The sequence below is a fragment of the Thunnus maccoyii genome, chromosome 24 (assembly GCF_910596095.1).
Source record: "Thunnus maccoyii chromosome 24, fThuMac1.1, whole genome shotgun sequence".
In the NCBI taxonomy this organism is placed as follows: Eukaryota; Metazoa; Chordata; class Actinopteri; order Scombriformes; family Scombridae; genus Thunnus; species Thunnus maccoyii.
Genome location: NC_056556.1, coordinates 8,283,006 through 8,303,961, shown reverse-complemented (window position 1 = coordinate 8,303,961; position 20,956 = coordinate 8,283,006). Strand labels below are relative to the sequence as shown.

Below are 20,956 nucleotides of genomic sequence, written 5' to 3'. Positions count from 1 at the left end.
TGCTACCAAGAAATTCATCAATTCACTCACTTACAAAATTCATTAATGATGATAAAGATACTAAGTCAAAGAGCATTTCAAGAGTTTAATTCAATTAAAATATAGCATGTCTTCTGTGCCATATTTTTACTTTTTTATTTCCAGAAGCAAGCTATATCCATTCTCTTTCATTTTTCAAATTTTAATGCTCAATTTGGATTTGTTTCTTGTTTCATCTATTTATTTTAATATGCACAGTGACCTGGAGATAGACAGAAAGCTGAGGAATACTGTAAACGATATCCATTTAATCTGATATTCCAGAAACAGTCTGATATACTGTCGCTTTATTTGAGCTTTACACAAAGAAGACATAATTTGACATAGACAGCTTACATTTAAAGGGAACTCATGATGAAACAGTCCAATGGCCCTCTGAATAAAAACGCTGATGCTCCTCTGAAATTCTTTCGACCACATTTCTTTAGAGCTCAGTTATTATTAATAACAGTACAATTTAAGTTTGTATTTAATGAACTGAATTCAAAGCACAAAGAGAAGCGGTGTCCTTTCCCACTGCATAAGTTAACCCTCTTTAATCTCCATGTATTCAAATATTTTCACAAACGGCGACACACGTAATCAAAAGAAATCAGTAAAAGTCTAACACAGTAATGACATACAGTATAATAGAGAGAAGCAGCCAATAAGAAAAGACTCACAGTGCATTGGTGTGAATTATGGCACATATTGATCCTGTATTATGTGACTTAACATCATCAGTATCATGATCAGTCATTAATGGACTGTAGCAGATTTTGTCCCAACTTCTCCTCTAATAAAGCCATGACTTAAAATATATTAAAGACTCAAATATGTCAGGTATAAGAATCAGGGCAGCAAAATTTAAGCTTTTCCTTAAAAGTGGCTGTTATTGGAGGTATGAGGTTTTCACTGCACAGAATAAACTCATCTTAAACAGACGTGTTGATATGGACAGACGTGTTAATATTTCTCCGTTAAGGCATGGAATGAGCAACAAAGTGACAGCTATCTACTGCATTGCTTCAGTCGCAGTAAGAGGAGTGTTGCCGGCCCGCTGTTCTGAACATCACAGACACAAACAAAACAACATAAACGGCACTGCAACATGTGAGAGCTTTTTTTCAGAATTGCTTTTTTGAAGCTGATACAACTTTGGAGACCACTGAAAGACAAAATAAAGCTACAGTCTTTGGTCACAAGTAAAATATTCTGCTGCACATTATACACTGAGTTAATAGGATATACAGTATGTTTGACATTATGATTGCACAACGACAGCTGTCAGCTGCAGTAAACTCAGTTTTGGTTTAACTACCACTGAAGCCAGACTCTAAAACTGCATTCAAATGTATGCACATTAAACAAGTCGATGGTGGATTTAAATCCTGGTTTCCTTAATTGAGTGAGATGATTTCTGTCATTATCAATGCTGTCTCACTAATGACAGGAAATTTTTTTTGGAAAAAAAAGATAGATATAACATTTAAAGATAATAAACAATTATAACTTGATTTAAAGGGCTCAAGTGTTACATCAAGTTGGGGGGACTTGCAAGAGACAGATTAAAAAGTGGTCACAATCTGTGTAGCAAAAGCTGAGATAGCTTAACTTTAGCTTAAAAAATGCAGCTTCCCATAATGCAACTCTGCAGCTTCTTTCATTGGAAAACGAAAGTCTTTTAACTCCATGCACCGAATTTGTAACACAGGCTTAAACCTGTAGTCTCCAAACTCAAGTCCTATTTTTAACCCTAACCTTATGTCTCCCAGAGTGCATAGTACTCCTTTTTTGAAGAGTGTCCTTTAAAAAAAAAAATCCTTGATTTGAATGAAATTCTGTCACTTTCGATTAAAAGATCGACTCCAAGTTTACTCGACTTGTTCCATGGACATTTTTGCTGTATAAACAATATTCTGAAAAACTCTTCGAAAATATAAAATCTCATAGACTTCTCATTACAACATTTCTTGCTCCCGCTCCATATGATCACATATAATGTTTAAAATACATAAATTGTATATTTTTCTGTATATCATCTTCTTCATTTAATAAAAAGGCGCTGAATTGAGTGACGCAGCCTTCATTTCACCCGCAGCTTTAGAATGGCTCTTAATATATGTTCATACAAGTTCTGCCTTTAGAACCGTTGCAACATTTTATACAAGTTATAGGCGAGCATCTCTTCTTTAAATTTATATAGATCTTAAATATCAATCCTATATCCATTTCTGCTCTTTAAGAATTAAATGTATGTATGTAAGTATATGTATGACCAAAAAATATAACAAAAATATATATAGTATTAGGGTAAAACGGCTAGCACAGCATGATCTCACATTTCTATGATGCGGGAGATGACCGATAAGGTAGATTTCTGCTAAGATATACATTCAACCCTCAGCATGTGTAGCCATGGAAACAGATGGAGCACAATAATGATTTTGATGTTGATATTCGACACTGAAAAGATACAATAAGAGACTGACAGAGCGAGGAAGGAAGGACTGAAGGAAGGAAGGAAGGAATGAAGGAAGGAAAGGGGAATATGGATTGTTTTGAACATTTAGGAGGCCACAGGTAGAGAAACATAATCCACAGGTCACCCCTCTCACACATGGGACTCATCCAGATCCAGGTCGACGGGGGAGAGGGGCAGGGGTGACCGGCGAGGCGACCGACGTGGTGAAGGAGGGGACAGCAGCGGGGTGAGGAGGGGGTTCACGGTGCCATCGTCCTCACTGAGATGCAGCAGGGTGCTGCTCCGTGGCAGCAGCGCCGTCGTGTCCTCGTCCCCAGGGCTCTCTCTGATCCTGGACGGCCCCGATGCCGGCGGAGGGGGAAGAAGCGGGGTTGGCGGTAGAGGGAGCGGTGGTGGTGGTGGGGGGCCAGGGGCCGGCGCCGTGCTCAGCACGGGCAACGGTGGAGGGAGAGGAGAGGAGGTGCGTGACAAGGGGAGAGGGGAGCAGGTTCGGGAGAGGGGCAGCGGGGAGCAGGTTCGGGAGGGAGGTGTCGGGGTGGAGGGGCGGGAGATGGAGGGGGGAGGGGAGAGGCTGCTTCGGAGGCCCCACTGTTCTCGCTTCTCCTTGCTGCTTATGGCTGAAGAGACCTGGATGAGAATAAACTTTGCTCCTGTAGTTTTGGCTTGTAAACATCTACTAAAATGAGATACAGCCACACACTTAAAGGGTCAGTTCACCCAAAAAACATATTTTCTTACTTGCCATGCAGAGTTTTGGTTATATATTTCCAAATTTTAAGATATGCATCTCTGACATTTCTGCCACCATCCCAACATAAGGAAGGAAAACTGAATTTTTATTTAAAACAGTTTTGTTTGGAAGTATTTCAATGGTAGAAAGTAGTTCCAATAAAGTCATTCATATTGAGGTCTGAGGATTATCTGTAGAAACTAAGACATTATTTCCAAAAATAAATGTTGAGAAAAGTTGAACAAAACTTCAATTATCTGCGGATATTGTGGAACAGTGGAATTAGAGTGAACCAACCTTTTAAGTACTTCAGTGTTTCCAGCTCCTGAGCATTTTGTCAGGACATAAATCATCAATTTAACATCTAAATCTTTAATTTGGTATTGATTTTAGGACTTTAGTTTTGTTCTGAATGTAACAAACTTGAACAAAAATGTCCATTTTCAGCACCTAGCAGCACTAAACATATGGAGGCTCAAAGTGTACAATAAGTAAATAAGACATTAAGGAACAACTAGTCAAAATAGACAAAATATATAATTTAACTATTAAACTGTGAAATAATCTAGTATTTTTTTAAACAGAGCTCATTATTATGAGATGTATGAAAATAAAATTATTGCAGGTTATTTTGATTTCATTCCAGCATTTATTTAAAATGTACTTTTAATATCACCAATTTTTCCCAGGGGGCAGGATTGTTTTTGAATTTGTGATGAAAAGTAGGATTATGAAATAAAATGGTCAATTGTTGTGAAAAGAAAGGGGACATTTAGAAACAAAAACTGCTAGTATGAAATAAAAACTACCTGCAATAAAAACAAAATAGTGATAAGAAGAAATGAAAAATAACCTTTCATAATGATGAGCTGATTATTTTGGCTATTCGTATGATTAATTATTTCATAGTATCTTATTTATTTGATCACTTTGGGTGTTAATAGTTTAGAAATTAGTTGGATGGTTGGATTTCATCAGGTATTGAAAGTTTACCAAAATGTATTGTTGCAACAGTTACCAACCCTCCACTGCTGTCTCTCTGCTGGTCCTACCTGTGTAGCAGCAGGGCTGTGCAGGTCGGCAGTGATTGTGGCTGAGGAGGCGGAGGGCACTTCCAGCGTGGGGGACTTCAAAGAGGCAGGACTAGCCTTCCTGCCCTCGGCTGGAGGATCCATAGCACTCGGAGTGGAAGCCTGCTGCCCTTGATTCTCTGTAAAGGTGACTGACCTCTTTTGGTCTCCATGCGCTGTGGGGCACACATGCATGCGCACGTGGTCAAAACGGAGACGACAGCGCCAGCTAGCGACTCTCTAACACATCAGCACCACCAAAGAGAGTGAGAGAGGCAGGGATGGGAGAGGAAGGGGGGGGGGGGGTAGGCGGGGATTGGGAGGGGATGCAAGACAGACATGCAGAGCGCCCTATTGGGTGAGGGTGCAGATAGAAGGGGGCGGGCCGTTGCAGGGTGGAGAGGAAGGGTTAAGGGTTGTGTCTCACCTTCACAGTCCAATAAAGTTTCTTTATTTCGAAACATAAGGCATGAGACAGAACAGAGTGAGAAGAGTCAGTTGGTGACAGGTGGTACAACAAACAGAATTGGAACAAAGACAGAGGTTGTGAATGGGGAAGTCGGGTCAGTTCAAGTCAGCACACACACATTACTACTGTCAAATATAGTAGTTTAAGGGAAAAATAACAGTCTAGATTGGGGTTATTGTGTGCATGATCTGGAGAGCAGTGTAAGTTTGGCCATTAGATTCAGTTTTTCAGTGAATCACACTTTTTATAAGGACAGACAAACGTGCTTTTACATACAGTCACACTCACACACACACACACACACACACACACTCTCACACACACACACACACACAGATGAAGGCATGTGTGCTGTTACCCAGTGGTTTGTTCTTGGGCTGGATGCTCCTGCGGGTTGTTGAGAGTCGCGCTCCTGATCGACCACGCGGTTCGTTCTTTGGAATGGACAACAGGGGACGTCGCAGCTGCAGGAAAAAACATGACAAATTAGAATCAAATGATTAAATGAAGATAATTATTACAACATTTCTTTATTTATTCAGATATATATTTTCAGGTTGTTCATTTAGAAGCTGATTAAGAAAATATGTTTTTAAGGGCCTTTAAAAATGTGTTGAATGAAGGATGGAGTTGATGTCCGTACCTGTCTGAGGCCTCGCTTTCTTCCTAACGGAGGCTGGATCAGGAGATTCTGCTGGCCAGGTTCACTCTGCACACTGGCAACCCTGATGCAATGAATCAGACGGATGCATACACACACACACACAAACACACACAAGAGAGAAACGCATCAACACGACGAGCCCAAAAGGCCGCCGTATCCCCAGCTGCGCTTGCTTACTGATTACATTTTTGAGCACAACAAGATGTCGCTGCTATTCTACTCATTCTCTCACTACACAACACATACGGTATGTTTACAAGACAACCAATCACAGAGCAGAAACAGTGCTGCCATGATTCATACACTGAAAACACAACAGGGGACAGTAGGGGCTGGAGTAGCAACGCTACTATCCTATGTTAAGGATATGCAAACTTATAGTTTATCATTTTTTAATCCTTTTTTAGAACTCTGTGCTTCTTTTAAAGTGTGGCTGCAGTGAATTAATTTTGTCATACAACAGTTAAATAGAGCACAATTAGATTTGAACTTCTTCAAAGCAAAATTGGACAAAAAAATACAACAAAAGTGTCCTTACATAACGGTTGCCACCCCAGTTCCCCCTTGCCCCTACAGATTGGTATCCAGAATAGGACGCCCAATTTGATCAGCGAGAAGCCTGATAGACACGGAAACAGTATGAAACACCATGGCACCAATGGGAGAGAGGCTGACTTTGGTGATGGCACATCAACCGTAAAGACCCATAGCTAACAGAGAAGGAACTGAGGCATAGCTCCCTGGCCCCGGGGCTGATGATGGGGCCCTCTTTAAATTTTTTTTTTTGAAAGGGGAGGGAGGGGCCTGGTTAGGATAGCACAGCAGATGAGCTGAGAAGATGAGGGTCAGTGTGGAGCTCAGGGGGAAGTGGGTTGGGGGAGGGGGACAGAGACAAGGCACACTGGACCCACACAGAAAGAGATAGAGACAGGTAAGTGGGAGGTGGCGGGGGGAGGTGTGACGGGCCAAGACGATTTGATTGGATGTGGATGAGTGATCAACGGCGAGGCGGCCAATAGAGGAGGCCGTCCCGAGGCGATGCCCCTCCCAGTGGCGGACAGATGCAAGAACGCACCAACGGGACATACACAGAGAGAGGGCCACTGTACCTAGAGAGGTTACCCTCCTGCAGAAGGCCCTGGGACTCATCTAGCACATTGGGTTCACTGTAAAAAGGGGGGGGGGGGGGGGGGGCGAAGGGGAAGAATGGGAGTTTAGGGAGTTTAGTTGAGATCAAATCACCACCCGAGTCCTGAGCCCCTTCCTTTTGAGGACAGCCAGAGTGTTCACTCTGACCATAATTAGCCAAAATTGGGGCTAACAGTCTTACCAAGATACAGAGTCTTAGCTACAGTACTTCACCAAGCTGCTCTGAGACTGTTGAATAGAAAAACATTATAAATCAACAGATATACACACAAAAATATGACTGTGGTTGTGGGATATGACTGGTTGATCCTTTTCTAAAAATTTAACATATATAAACAAGCCAAGATATGAATTGTGATTAGTTATATTGGACATTTCTTGAAGGCAGCACCGATCTAGAGACAGAAATATCTCAAATTTGAAGGGTAAAGACCAAAATTCAGTCTGCTGTTTCATGCAGTATGTTCTTCAAGTATTCCTCTGTTTTCACAGTAGCTCAATTGAATCAAATAAAACTGTTTATTATTTATACTTTGTCCCTGCTATAAGAAGCAAGCAGTACTCCAATCAAGATATATACCATATATATATATATATATACCTGCTGTTTGCCTTCAAGCAGCTACAAGCTACTGCAGGCATCAGTGGTCGCCACCCAGCGGCATTTTTTAAGATTAGTTGGCAAAATGTAGCTATAACTTGAGGTTAAATACAATATATTCTGATTACATAAGACTTCTTTTTCCCTCAGGGTCAATTCCATACACAAGCCATCTGGACTTGGATGTGTGACTAGCCTTATCTGTATGCCAAGACTGCGTATGTATCCTTCTCCTGTTTTGCTTTTTCACCTTTTCACTGGGTTTTAGTGTGGAAAAACTTGTAAAAAAAAACCAACCTCTTTTCATTTCTTTGCCTCCACTGATATTTCATCCAGTGAGATTATTTCTGCATCCACACCAGCTCAGCTTTTAAGAAATGTTTGCATGCCTTACAGTAGGACAAATAATTAAGGAAAAACCCTGCACAGTGAACAGAGCTCACAAACCAGATCACTTTATTCATCATACACATGTGGAAGATATTTGAAACGTTTTCTGTTTGATAAACAAAGTGTGTTCTGGTTTGCGAGCCTGAGTCAGCATGTGGGACCTTACTTTCTTTTTCTTTTCGTTATTTGTCCCTTGTGGCTTTCCATAGTTCTTCACATGTGTGCAGAGGGACATATTTTATATGTATGGTAGAACTAAAATTACAATCTGTGATTCAGTTTGTGTGCATACAGTTGCATACATACGTACCTACAGGACTTGCTGTCTTTACAGGAAAACTACATTTGAAGAGAAAATTTAATTTGTGCTAATTTGTGTTATCTTATCTGTGTGCATGCATGTGTTTGTGAATGATTGTCACCTGTGGCTGGGCAGCATGGTGGTGCGGGGGGCTTCGGGCTGTGAAGCAGCTGAGCCTGTGGCGTGACTGGAGAAACGACGCTGCGATATCACACTGGGCAGGAAAGCTTCGTGCTCGCTCACCACGCTGGGAATACTCATGGAATCATCTGGAATGAGGAGGAGAAAAGAGCGAAAAAGAAGAATGACTTAAACTCCATGTGAGAATTTAAATTAAATGTCAAACATAAACAAAAAAAAAAAAGTTTCTGACTCTCTTCATCATCCTCATCGGTGCGGCTGAGTGTGTCCTGAGAAGGTTGGCGGGACGGCTGGCTGTCCTGCTCCCAGACTGTGCCAGTGCCTGTGTTGGAGCGCGACATTGTGGCCAAACTGAGGCGATATGCTGATGTTGAGGTACCGACTGTGCTGATGGACGTCTTGCCCTGGTAAGCTGTTGGATGGGAGCAGGTCAAACAGAAACACATGGATAATAAATAAGTAAAAAGGGTGTATCTTTTCCTAAATTTAATACGAAGAGATTCAGTCTGAAGTTACTGGTACAAGAAATCATATGATAGTTATGTGATAGTGTTCAGAACATAAACAGAATCAGCATGATGGTCTGACCGGAGCCGCTGTGCACGGCCTCCTTGAGGATCTTGAGTTCATTGTTGAACTCTGCAAACAAAGAGCTCTTGCAGAGAGGTCGAGGGATGAAGCGTCGCTCCAGTTGGTCGGCGATGTGGTGACGTGCTGTAATCTCCTCCTGGGAGTCAGCTGGCTGAGTCAACAACTAGATGAACATGAACATATATGGAGCGGTGAGGTAGAAGAAAGAAGCCAAAAGAAATTGGACAGAAAAAGAACAAAGAAAAAGGAAACTATGGTCATTGTTTTTTTGTTTTTTTTACCTTGCACTGTATGAAGGGTCTCAACAAGACAAAGATAGGGATGCGAGTTCGGACAATGAAGTCGATGAAGTCCCAGAAGGCCAGGCCGCCCACCTTCCTCAGGGCCATCTCCTTAACCTGCAGGCTGAGCCGGTACCACTGGTTTCCCAACGAGCGCTCAAAGCAAACCAGCACCACCTTCAGAGCTGCACACGGAAGAAACAAAGGAAGTTGAGAGGAGGATGAGAAGGGCACGAGGTATGAACACTGTCATGCCATGATATCAGCTCTCACTCATACCCAGATATGCAGCCTGGCTGGTGGACTCGGCTAAGCCCTCTCTGCGCAGATCCTTTCCCGTGTCGCCCGGGGTGGAGCAGTGAGCCGGGGAAGCATCTAGCATGAAGTTCTTGGTGCGGGAGGTGGAGATGATCCGAGGAGGCAGGAGGATATTGATGACCGTCTGCAGGAGCAGGAAGATTTCAGGTTGCTCCAGGTGGGGGCTATCTGCAAAGGAAAAAAAAACACAACCGTTGAAATACAAACAAGCAAGAAAAACATGGATCTGCATTTAAGTTTTAGCATTTTTAAGAACTAAGTAAAGACTTACTGCCAGAATTTTGCTATAAAATGAAATATCCATCATTTAAAAATGTAGTTATACTGTTATGTGTAGACTTATGTAATAGGCTGAACCTGAATCACCTTGTGGTCTTTATAAGACATTAGCAGCATAATATAGAGACTCCACAAACAGAAGCAGATGCTTGTAAGCTTTTACCTTTGCTTCCAGAGCCCACAGTGAGCACAAAGGGAATGAGCAGGTTGAGCAGCATCCCCTCTCGTCTCTCCTGATTGGTGAAAGGTGAGATGACGTGGCTGAGAGGGAAGTCATCCTTCAAAGCCTAAGACGAAAAAAATAGAGAAAAAAGAAGAAAAAGATCAACAATCGTTTGTTTAGTGTGTGGCCAGGAGGAAGAATTACACTTATTTTTAGGATTACTGAGTCGTACCTGGATCTGCAACGCAACCAGCCGGACCACTGCTGTGCTGAAGGGGAGCGGTGGGGAGAGGTATGGGCTGAGGTGGAGCAGAGGAAGCCCATCTGCTACGCTGGAAGGGCCGACTACACCCATCACCTGACAAAACACACACATAAAAACCAATTCTCAAAAAAAAGAACGATAACAGAACATTATGTGTTGTCGCGTGTATTTTCATACCAGGTTGACGCACACGTTGATAAGCGAGCGAAGGTGCGGGAGGAAAGAGATGATCGGTTGCCGCTGCAGGGTCAGGCAGATTCCCTCAATCAGGCTGCTGGCTGCCTCCCACTCCACCTGTCTCCTGGAGAGCACACAAACACGCACCACCACCCCACAACACATCCACACACACAGTCAGAATATGTGTGCATACAAATGAAAGGATGAATTTAAAAAAATGCCACATTGTTGTCTTGTGGGATGAAAAGGAAATACAAGATGTTGACAAGGAAAAGCCATTCATCTTATTCCTTTCTCATTGGCTTCTTCTGAAATGACTCAAATGTGGCAAAAGATTAATATTTAAAGTATTAAATCTACAAACCGTCATGTTGAAAGTGATACTGGTGAGACACTTACGCCTCTTAATATTTCCCGCCATTAAACCATCACCTTTATGACTGTAATAAAAGCCATATTGACAGCAAATAATGCAAAGCTCACAAACACAGCCAACTAAACGCTGCCGTGACCGATCCTGGTGTGAAGCACACACCTGTGATCAGTGTTCCCTCTGAGTCATCGGGGTCCAGTCTTATGTCATGGAAGAAAAGGCAGGTTTGCTTTATTTTAATTAAAATGTATTTGTAGGAAGGATATCTAATAATATTGTTTATTCCTAACAACAAAAACTAGAATCATTCAATCAATCGTCTTTTTTATTGTTAAATATTCAGCACATGAAATGTAGTCACCAGGATTGATTTGTTGCTTTTTGTGACAGTTAAATAAAGGTTTTGCCTCTCAGTGCCTGTTTAAAATAAAAAATCTGCGTTATGTTCCAAGGCACAAGACTGGACTCTGCTGGATTAGAGGGAACATTGCCAGTGATCCGTCGTCAGCAAACACATCCTCAAACACACCCCCACATATGCATGTAACTCCGCAAAAACACACCACAGCAGCACTTACGGTACAGCACCCACGAAGGCAGCGCTACAGAGGGACAGTGCCAAGAAGCCGTCTATCTACTGTACACACCACGGCACCGGCACAGCACGATACACTCACGGGGAGACAGAGAAAGAAGTGGGATTGTATTCAACAGACCTGGTGCATAATGCCTGTGGGCGAGCGCACCTGAGCGTAGGCATCTTGTGTATCTTGTTGAACATGCGGTCCAGCCTCTTGAGGATGAGGATGAGGGCGGGGCGGACGGCCTCAGACGACCAGTCGGTGATGGGCAGCATCTCCATGATGTAGCGCCGCAGACCTCGGCTCTCCATGGTCAGGGTGTCGTACGGTGCCAGCTTCAGCAGGGCGTGGGCGATCTCCGCCAGCCTGGGGAAAAGACACAAACAGACACATCTTTAGTGCTGCTTAATAAGGCTCTAGTAGTGCAATACTGGGAAAATTTACATTTTCAGTAAATGGGAAAGTAAGGGAAAAGTTGGGGGGGCTTGATTTATAGATTTCAAGAAAAATAACCATCTGCACAGTACTGTAGGTTGTTTTTATGGTTATTTACTGACATATTTACTCAAAATATTTAATTATCTTCTTCTTTTTCTTTCATTTTTGTATTTTTTTTAATATTGTTGCTCATTTATTTATCTTTCCTTTTATTTTAATTATATTTAAGATGAATTCTGTCTGTGTTTTTAAGATACCTTGGTTTCCATCAGTATTTTTTTTCCTATTAGATCTACAAAATTTGATCTAATAAAATATTTAAAAGGTTAATGAGAATCTGTATCACCATGAAAATTCCTAGATGCCTTTTTATGGAACATAAAGATTATTAGCAGCCTTATGATTCATGAAATTAAATCATTAAAACTGCATGAAAAGGGGAAAATAATGAACGAGTCACATTCTTGACTCATTTACTTGCTACAATCAACTTTACAAACCGGTATCACTAAATCTGATAAATAAATCTCATCACCTCATGTGGGACTTGATGTCCAGCAGCTCCAGGGCTGTGACGCGGGGTTCACCGGCTACGTTCTGCAGGATTTTGAGTCGTGGCCCGCAGTGTTTGTAAAATTCGGTGCAGATGTTTAGCAGGGACTCCCGAGGCCGACGGAACTCCTCCCTGGCGATGCGCTCGTCCAGCTCCTCCCTTGGCATGCCCTGGCCCTCCTCCAACAGGTGGAGGTTGTCCCTGAGAGCACATACACACCAACAGGAGTTCAGTCTTGGCTTTCAGACTCAAGAACTGCACTTTATCTTGTTTGAGAAAGCCCCTCTGTATAATCGGCCTTACAAGGGTCATTGTTATGTACTGACCTGGTATTGACCCCTCCTGACATGGCGTGGTTGGCTGTGGTGCCTCCTTTATGGCCCTGATCACAGCGGGACATCTGGGGAGCTGTCATGGGCCTGTGGAGTAGATGTGAGTAAGTAAGTGGCTAACAGGTCATCACATACTCATGCTCTCATGGCAAGCTACTTCAGGTGCACAAATCCAGATCTGGGTGAGAGTCTTGACCTTGTGAGGGCTTCGGAGCTGTAGAGGAGGGCCTGCAGGGACGTGGCCAGAGCGGCAATGGCTGCAATCTCATCCCTGGCGGCCGAAGCCGACTCCATTGTCACCGTGTTGCTCTTCAGCTTCTGGAGGTGGCAGGGGACCAAGGCCTCCAGCACCATCAGCATCTGGAGACTGGAGAGAAAGACAAATACAAAGAGAAGGAGAGATGTTTATGTGGTTTGAAGGTGAGAAGAATAGAGACCTTAGACGACCAGACATGCTAAGAAAAAGACAATTTATAACAGACAGAGACAAGAGGAAATCCGTGATACAGAGTGAGTTTCCATACCTCCTAAAGGATTCAGGGGCGTAGGCAACCACAGTGACACACAGCTTGATAGCCTCGCTGATGGAAAAGGCCAAGTCCTCATTACCATAACAGAAATCTGCAACAAAAAAGTACATCCCTCAGTTTGTTTTTGTTTTCACAACTCGAGTATAGCTCAGAGAATAATGAAGGTTTAATTTCCAAGGGCTGATTTCAGGTATTATCTGATGTAAGAGAGCTTCCTAATTTAATTAAATCTGAAAAAAAATTAGTCTACTAAAAGCATCATAACTGAATTGTGAGGCAACTGGTAGGTCTGTATTTTTAGCTTATTTAAACACTGAAATTAAAGCCTCCTTGACTTGACCCCTTGCTATGACAGCAATAAAAGACCACAAAATGTGGGTGAAGGTGACAGTTTACCCAGAGATCGTAGAGGTTTCTCAGCCTTGACCAGCTCCAGAGCGTCCAGGGCGTCATGGGTCTCACCCTCCAGAGAGACCAGCAGGTCAAACAGACACTGGGCTGACACTCCTTTAGACAGACCAGTACTGGTGCTGGTCTGGGATAAGATGAAGACAGAGAAATTCACAAATTGCAGGTGTTGGGGAATATAAAAATGTGTATGTATGTGTGTATACTCAGTAGTCTTACGGTGAATTCTAGCAGCGGGGCCACACTGGCAAACAGCTGCAGGATGAAGGGTTTGCGGTGGAGGATGTAGAACTGCCTGCAGCAGAACTCAATGCCCTGCCTCAGTAAAGGGTTGCTCTCATAGTCAGCGTAGACCTGTCACAACAATACAGACCGGGTAAAGAGTAGAGTGAAAAAAGTCACCATCCAGTGCACACCAAATGTTCAGTTGGAGACACATTCATATTGTCTCTAAGTTAGATCAATTATTGTAGAAACAACTTTTCTAATGTAAATGAGTATATATTTTTTGTTTTTATATACAAGTCTGTGAATTCCCCTCAGGTTATTTTTTAAAAAATGCACATAAAACAGGTGGATGGAAACATAACTGTATACTGAAAAGGTGGAGAAAAGCTCAAAATGGCCCTTACAAAACATATTTAAGAGCTGATTGATGACTATTAGACTGATCAGTAGAAAAAGAAAGAAAATGCTACACTAAAACACATTTCTAGAGACTGGCTGCATGATCCATGTATCTGTACCTGCAGCATGGTTGGCAGCATCCACTGGTAACCGCTCAGGGAAAAGAGATGGTTGAAGTGCACGGCGGTGTTGATGGCGGTCGCTGTGTACTGCCTGAGGAGGGCACTATCCTCAGGGTGCAGCAGCAGCGCCCCGTTGAAGACGTTGAGGAACAGCATCATCTCGTCACCCCACGGATACTCACTGGGCATGCCCAGAAACATTTCCTCCAGCAGCTTGATCCACAGCACCTTGTGGAGGGTGTCCAAACCGAACAGCTCCTTACCTGAAGAAAAAAACCTTCCTTATTCAGTATTTTTTTAAAATGTAAGGGTGTGAATTTCAGAAAGGATCCTGATATTATTGATCTTATGGCTAGAGCTCACAGTTGAAGTCTGTCTAACCTTGTGGCTCATTGAACAGAGAGAACTCGGCATCAATAGCAGTTCTTGGGAAGGATGGCAGGCGGAGCAGGTCTTCCTGAAGCAGGGAAACGTGGGATTGCTTGTGCACGGCCGGCATGTGTTGAGTGAGGGAGATGAGGAAGAGCACCCGACCGACCTCTTCTAGTTTACGGGAAAACACCTAGAAAAGGAACAGACCGGGAATGAGAGAAAAACTAGACACCAGATCATATTTCACCATTCTGTTTGCTATTTAGCCTTCATTTTCAAATACCTGTTTCTGGATAAGCTCCTGTCCTTTCTCGGGCAGCATGTGAACCAGGTTGAGCTGTGGAGAGACTGATCTTCGAAAGGGGTAGATGTCTCTTACATATGTCTGGAGGAGGAAGATAGTAACAATGTATAAAAGTAAACATAAAATGTTAAAATATTGCTTCAAAACCAAGAAGAGCAAGTCCGGCCCAGCTCTTACTCCGTTGCTGTTGCTAAAAGCTTTTTACTCTATTACACCTGCGAGTTACAGGTTAAGTTTTTCTCCAAGCCAGTAAAATCATCACTTATGTCTTGAAGTTATACTACATTGCTGTCCAATAAAAAAACATTGCCAAAAGAAAAACAGCCTTGTTTAGCTACATGGAAATGCTTTTTTTTAGATGGTAGTTGGTCAATTTATCAATCAGTCAAATTGCATTTAATTTTTCAGTTAATCTGAGAACTTCACTAAATATGTAGATACATGGTTTTCTTGAACGTCAATAACTAGCTTAGAGCACCAAATGTTTCTACTATACCTTGGAATAATGGATGAGGTTCCACCGTTTGTCCATAAGGAAGTAATGTGCAGATCTGGCCTCGGGAATGTTGAAGAATTCCAGGCACTCCTGGTTGGGGGAAAAAAAGAGATCATGGATGTCTTCGCTTACATAAATATATAGCTGACATCCAAAACTAAGAATAATAGCAATCGTGAAATAATCTTGCACTCCTCCTTTATTAGTGAATGAGTAAAGCACATAAAGGAGAGAACTATGGTATCCTGACAGTCCACTTCAGTGTTCTTACCTTCAACAGGGCTTCAAACTGAGTGTCTTCATGGACTGGAAGCTGTGTTGGGATGTCACATTCGTTCTGCCCGTGCACTACCAGTGTCTTGGTTCCTGCATCAACAATACAGAAGAAAATGTATTATACATTTTATAAAAAATATCACATATTTAAGTTCTTTTTCTCAGCCTTGTCTCTATTGTACACATAATGAAATGCAATCATCATTCAAGAAAAAGATGTTTGGTCAAGGTGATTCAGAGACTGTAATTGCCAATGTTTTTAGCACCACAGTTCACCTGGCATGGACGCAGTGACCAGCAGTTTGACCTCACACTGCTCCTTCTTCATGGTCTGCTTGAGGTCCTTGAAGAAGAGCCCCTCCACGTAGCCGACCACCTCCCACAGGAAGGTGAGCGTGGCCGAGATGGCGTCCATTCCCCACTCGCAGGGAGTCCGTACGAAATACATGATGAGTCCCACCTAAGAGGGGGAGATTCAAGAGAGGGATGGATGACAGAGAGAAACAGATGGTTAGATTAAGGAGTAGTGAAGATATAAGATCAGAGCTCAGTTTTATCTGTTGCCTTACCAGGTAGTTGAAAAGGATGTGAGAGGTCTGGGCTGGCAGATCTCCGATGTTGAGCAGAAGCTTCCTCAGCATGTACATCAGCTCATCCTGACAACACAAGAAATACACATTTTGAGCTTTCAGCACACACATTTACCCTCATTGACTTACAGTGAGTGTAACTGTGAATAAAAAGTCCACTACAGATTCTGATTCATCACATCTGAGGCTGTTTGTTCTCCAGATGTTTGCCTACCTGCCGGTTGCTCACTGTTAGTTTTTCCAGAAAGTGGCGGAGGACCAGAGCCGGATCTTCAATCAGACAGTTCCACAAGATTTGTTGGGCAACAGCGCTCACTGAGGAAACATTGACATTATTTGTGCTTGTAAATACAGTATGTGACCAAATACTATGGAACAGGCCTCATGTTTGTAGAGGGGAGACCCATGCAGCAGAAAAAATAATGCATTTTACTGAGAGCAGCTTACCAGCTACACCGTCCTCTCGAACCTCCCCATCCTCCATGAGGTGCACTATTGGAAGGACGGCAGCACAGATGCATGCTGGGAAAACAGCTTGGGGCGGCTGTAGCATGTGGTGAGTAGGAGTGTGTTCTGTTGTGTTCTCTTCATCTGGCAAAGAGCAAAAAATACATGCTCACCATCTTAGTTTAGAGTGTTAGGATTCTAACATTTGCAAATTAGCACTAAACAAATTTAAAATTGACCTGATGATGATGCTCGCAGAAAATTTAAGGGATCACCAAAATCACGAATGTGTGCACCAAATTTCATGGCAATACATCTAATAGTTGTTGAAATATTTCACTCAAAACCACAACTGTCAACCTCATGGAGGTGCTGAAGCAGAATTCATGAGTGCAGCAAAGTACTTTCATCCTCTGGGAACCATTAATGTCTGCACTAACTTTTTTTAAAATCCATCCAATAGTTGTTGAGTTATTTCAGTCTGGACCAAAGTGGCTGACCGACCAACACTGTCAAAACCTATTCCTTTCTTTCTTTTGATTTTTGTGTCATTCATACCTTCGGCACTGGCCAATGAGCGGACGGACCACACAGAACCCCTACGGAAAGAGTAGTTTCTGTGGGAGTTACTGGAGGCGCAGGAGGGGCTGACAGACAGACGGCGTGATGCCAGGTTCACCACTTCTTCTGCTGGCGGGATCAATGTCAGACATGACCAGTACAGACACGGGAAAAAACAACATGCTATCAGGGTACCGAGCTCTCAGCAGATTCAAATCAAACTCTTACAGCAGGCATCAGTACTTGTGTGTAGAATATGTGCTTGTGTGCCTGGTAGCCCCACCTTCTTCCTCCTGCTCGGGCGGTGGGCTGCACGTGGGCTCGTAGCAGGCCTCCTGAGCCACAGGGATGGCCGTGATGATGCTGGCCTCACGGCCCAGACGCCTCTTCTCTTCCTCCTGCTGCATGTTCTTCAGGATGTGCTCGGCTCGCTGGTGGGAGCGTGACACCGCCCGCGCCGAGAAGGATTTCTGGAAGGGGGTGGCATGGACGGGTGGTGTTGGGTCAAACAGCACAGAGGTAGACCAGCAGGTGCAGATATACAGAAGATTCAGAATGAGGGAATGCAGAAATAAATATAAAACTGACAGTTTACATTTTTCAGGAACGTGTGTGCACAGCTATTCTAGGCTTACTATTACATCTGCGGAGCATTTTGTAATGTAAAATGACCGGACAACACATTAATACAGTAACTCTCCTCCAGCACATTCACCTCATGCTCTAATGCCACCCTGAGCATGATGAAGAACACTGTTCGAGTATTGAATAGGAAAGATTTCAATCATGACAAACTGTGACACAAATAAATTTATTTAGACTGGAATTTGGAGAATTTACTGTATCTTGTGTACAGTAAATGCCTCATAGCATTTGCACGAGTGCTCATACACATACATATCCAAATAGGCATGATATGAAAACATAACCAGCAAAGTCATTCTCATCCAATGACCATGCATAAACAGCACAACACACACAAAATGTCTGAATGTCCGATGCATGCTGTTATTGTTTTCTTACAATCAGACCAAGAGCTAGAAGACATTTTTGAGTGTGGTGTGTATCACTGATCAAGATGCAACTATCCAAAATGACCCATGAACCTCCCCCAGCTTCTGATCCATGATGAAAACTTATAGTTCCCAATGGACTAAAAACACTAAATGGAGAAAAATTTTCTCTCCTGTTATTAATGATCTGAGGTAACAAGATGCATCAGTACAAACATCCGGACAGAAATACCAACTTACTATGGTATGGACTGACTGAATTAATGTGGAGTACTAAAAACAAAGACAATTGTAGAACATGTGCTTGTAAGTCTTCATCAAAATCTATAAAAAATATTTTGATAATCATGCTTTTAAACAAAAAAAAAAGAGAAAAATAAAAGGAAACACCAAGAAATCATTTTCACTAGTTCAAACGGCCATTTTACCTTAAAAAATAACAATTGAAATTTTAGCAGATTTCTTGGTGCAGTTGGTCACATTACACAAGCATAGCAGTAACAAATGTCTTTTAAAGCAGTCTAAAGTGCATTGAATCAGCTTTTAATAAGTTGTCGGGTCCAAAATAAGCTATATGTATCTATACGTTATATGGCCAAAAGTATGCGGATGCTCAAATGTGACGTCCATTGTGATCGTCTCATTCCAAACTTATGTTCCTTTATCTGCTGCTGTAACAGCCTGCACTCTTCAGGAAAGCTTTTCCATAATCTGTCTGGAACATGGCTGCAGGGATTTGCTCCCATTCAGCCACAAGAGCATTAGTGAGGTTGGGAAGTGATGTTGAATAAAATATAGGGACCCTGCAGCCAATCACAGACCAACTGAGATTATATAAAAGCTGCACTTCTGGGTCTCTTTTCTCTCTCTCTTTTCTGTCACCTACAAAGTTGAAAATGCAGCTAAAATATAATTGAATGCTCTATCATTTAGAGTTCCCTTCATTGGAACTTAGGGGCCCCACAACAAAAGTAGACAAAAATAAATGGACAGACATACTTTTGGCCATATTGTATAAGATAATCACTAAACTGAGCTTTCTTTACAGGTAATGTGATTTCATTTCGCAATGCATAGCACCAAATTTACACTGAAACCTAACCCAGGTGTGATGTTACATCTAGAGGTGCATTTGAAAGTAACATGACTGACAGTATTATGTAATTTAAAAAGTCCTATATGATTCAAAACTATGTGTATATATTTTACAAATACTATTAGCCTGACCACTTCTGCTAATAATAATAATAATAATAATATACTGAATATTTTTTTGCATTATGCATAATAGGTAACCCATGTGATCAGGGGAGAGACTTACAGACTGGTCTTCATTGATTGGGTCCTGGACACTGCCAGTGTTCTGGGGCACCCAGGGGGGGTCAAATATGGGGACACAGGGCATGCCAAGTATAGGAGATGGCAGAGTGAAGTTGATGCTGGGTGGAGGAATCTGAAAAGACAAAAACAGTACACAAAGGGTCAAAGTAGCTGAGTAGAGAGAGAGAATGTCTCCTCAAGGGACAAAATGAAAACAGAGCTTTCATTTTGGGGATCAGTAAAAATATCCCATACTTTAAAGATCTGCTGGGCTCCTTCCTCCATGCGAGGCCACACCTGGTAGCGGAAACGCCACAGCGTGTAAAACTTCAGGATGGAGTTAATGCGCTGGCAGGCCTCCTGGTGCTGGAACTCGGCCATCATCATTTCGGTCACCGCGTCGGGGACCTTCACCGCACACAGAAGGAACATGGCAGCTGGAGGGGATTCAGAGAGGGGGCAGAGGGAGGACAAAAGAGAAAGGGAGTAAAGAGGGCAAGTGAGGGAACACAAGAGAGAGGGAGAGATGGAAAGGGCAGAAAAGAGAAATTACGGTTGAGGGCAAAAGAGTGATTCAAAGGTAAAAGTGTGTTATGATGGTGGTCATCAAGAAACAGGAAGGGAAGAAAGAAATTAAAAGCGATCGAGCAAAAGCATTTGAATATCTAGGACAAAATGTTTAAGTAAAGCTACCAAATGAAATTAAGTTTCATAATCCGAACTCTGAAGGGCACAACAACCTCCAGAGGCAACCCACAGAGCATGGATGCACCGCCTGATGGCCGACTCACCAGCAGCGGCCGCCATATGTTCATCCACACTGAGCAAGAGCTCCCAGGCTGCAGGCTGGATGTCTCCGTACATGTCGTCGGTCAAGATGGGAGCTGCCTTGATCAGCAGTGAAAGAGGAGCCGGCGACAAGCTCATCACCTGAAGGGAAACACAGGTTGGAAAATCAATTTAACAGCAGTTTTGGAGTAATAGATAAGATTAAAAGGTAAAGTGTGTGGTAATATGCAACATTTCCTGACAAATAATTATGTTTTTCTGTTATTTTTCCCGGTAGAATTTTTCATACCCAAATAATGAAAGCTTTTACATTTGCGGTTATAAACACACAATGGAAGGTACATCTTTTCCATAAAATTAATGTCATTATGTAATGGACAGATGGCAGGAATCAATGCATTTAAAGTCCCTGCAATTTGCTTGGAATAAGGAGAACAACTTGGTAGTTATCTGCATTAGTCTGCAAAAAAGCAGCACAGAGAGAAACTCATTCACATATTGTCTGTCATTGCAAGGTTTAAAACTGTTTTCTATGGGAGAACAGTGCCAGATTTTATTCTGTGCTCTAAAACAATGCCCATTTGTGCCGTAAAGCAATACAAAAAACCCAACTGAATCAAAGTTAAAATGCATCATAACTGCACTGTAGCATCATGACTTCCTCCGTTTATTTTAAGAAGGCTAAGTTCTTCTATCTAAATAATCATCTCAATCACGTTGATTTGACAC

The 20,956-nt window shown here is 42.5% G+C and overlaps 1 protein-coding gene across 1 annotated transcript in view; it reads right to left on the bottom strand.

Annotated features, from left to right (window-relative positions):
- Nucleotides 1–290: 290 nt before the first annotated feature.
- The window catches only part of LOC121892313 (protein unc-80 homolog), a 47,402-nt gene continuing 26,736 nt past the window's right edge, over nt 291–20,956 (bottom strand). The window contains exons 32-65 of the mRNA XM_042405300.1: nt 20,230–20,368; nt 19,694–19,875; nt 19,440–19,571; nt 17,389–17,575; nt 17,103–17,234; nt 16,545–16,688; nt 16,312–16,412; nt 16,077–16,163; nt 15,784–15,967; nt 15,503–15,597; nt 15,232–15,321; nt 14,715–14,816; nt 14,441–14,621; nt 14,057–14,322; nt 13,530–13,664; nt 13,299–13,437; nt 12,897–12,993; nt 12,569–12,739; nt 12,367–12,459; nt 12,023–12,241; nt 11,215–11,415; nt 10,093–10,216; nt 9,883–10,008; nt 9,651–9,774; nt 9,170–9,376; nt 8,891–9,075; nt 8,607–8,772; nt 8,251–8,430; nt 7,999–8,146; nt 6,546–6,602; nt 5,416–5,497; nt 5,131–5,236; nt 4,286–4,479; nt 291–3,130 (exon numbers count right to left, since the gene is read on the bottom strand). Of these exons, the coding sequence (XP_042261234.1) occupies nt 2,633–3,130; nt 4,286–4,479; nt 5,131–5,236; nt 5,416–5,497; nt 6,546–6,602; nt 7,999–8,146; nt 8,251–8,430; nt 8,607–8,772; nt 8,891–9,075; nt 9,170–9,376; nt 9,651–9,774; nt 9,883–10,008; nt 10,093–10,216; nt 11,215–11,415; nt 12,023–12,241; nt 12,367–12,459; nt 12,569–12,739; nt 12,897–12,993; nt 13,299–13,437; nt 13,530–13,664; nt 14,057–14,322; nt 14,441–14,621; nt 14,715–14,816; nt 15,232–15,321; nt 15,503–15,597; nt 15,784–15,967; nt 16,077–16,163; nt 16,312–16,412; nt 16,545–16,688; nt 17,103–17,234; nt 17,389–17,575; nt 19,440–19,571; nt 19,694–19,875; nt 20,230–20,368 (5,274 nt within the window). The 3' untranslated portion in view covers nt 291–2,632. The remainder of the gene's footprint in view (nt 3,131–4,285; nt 4,480–5,130; nt 5,237–5,415; nt 5,498–6,545; nt 6,603–7,998; nt 8,147–8,250; nt 8,431–8,606; nt 8,773–8,890; nt 9,076–9,169; nt 9,377–9,650; nt 9,775–9,882; nt 10,009–10,092; nt 10,217–11,214; nt 11,416–12,022; nt 12,242–12,366; nt 12,460–12,568; nt 12,740–12,896; nt 12,994–13,298; nt 13,438–13,529; nt 13,665–14,056; nt 14,323–14,440; nt 14,622–14,714; nt 14,817–15,231; nt 15,322–15,502; nt 15,598–15,783; nt 15,968–16,076; nt 16,164–16,311; nt 16,413–16,544; nt 16,689–17,102; nt 17,235–17,388; nt 17,576–19,439; nt 19,572–19,693; nt 19,876–20,229; nt 20,369–20,956) is intronic.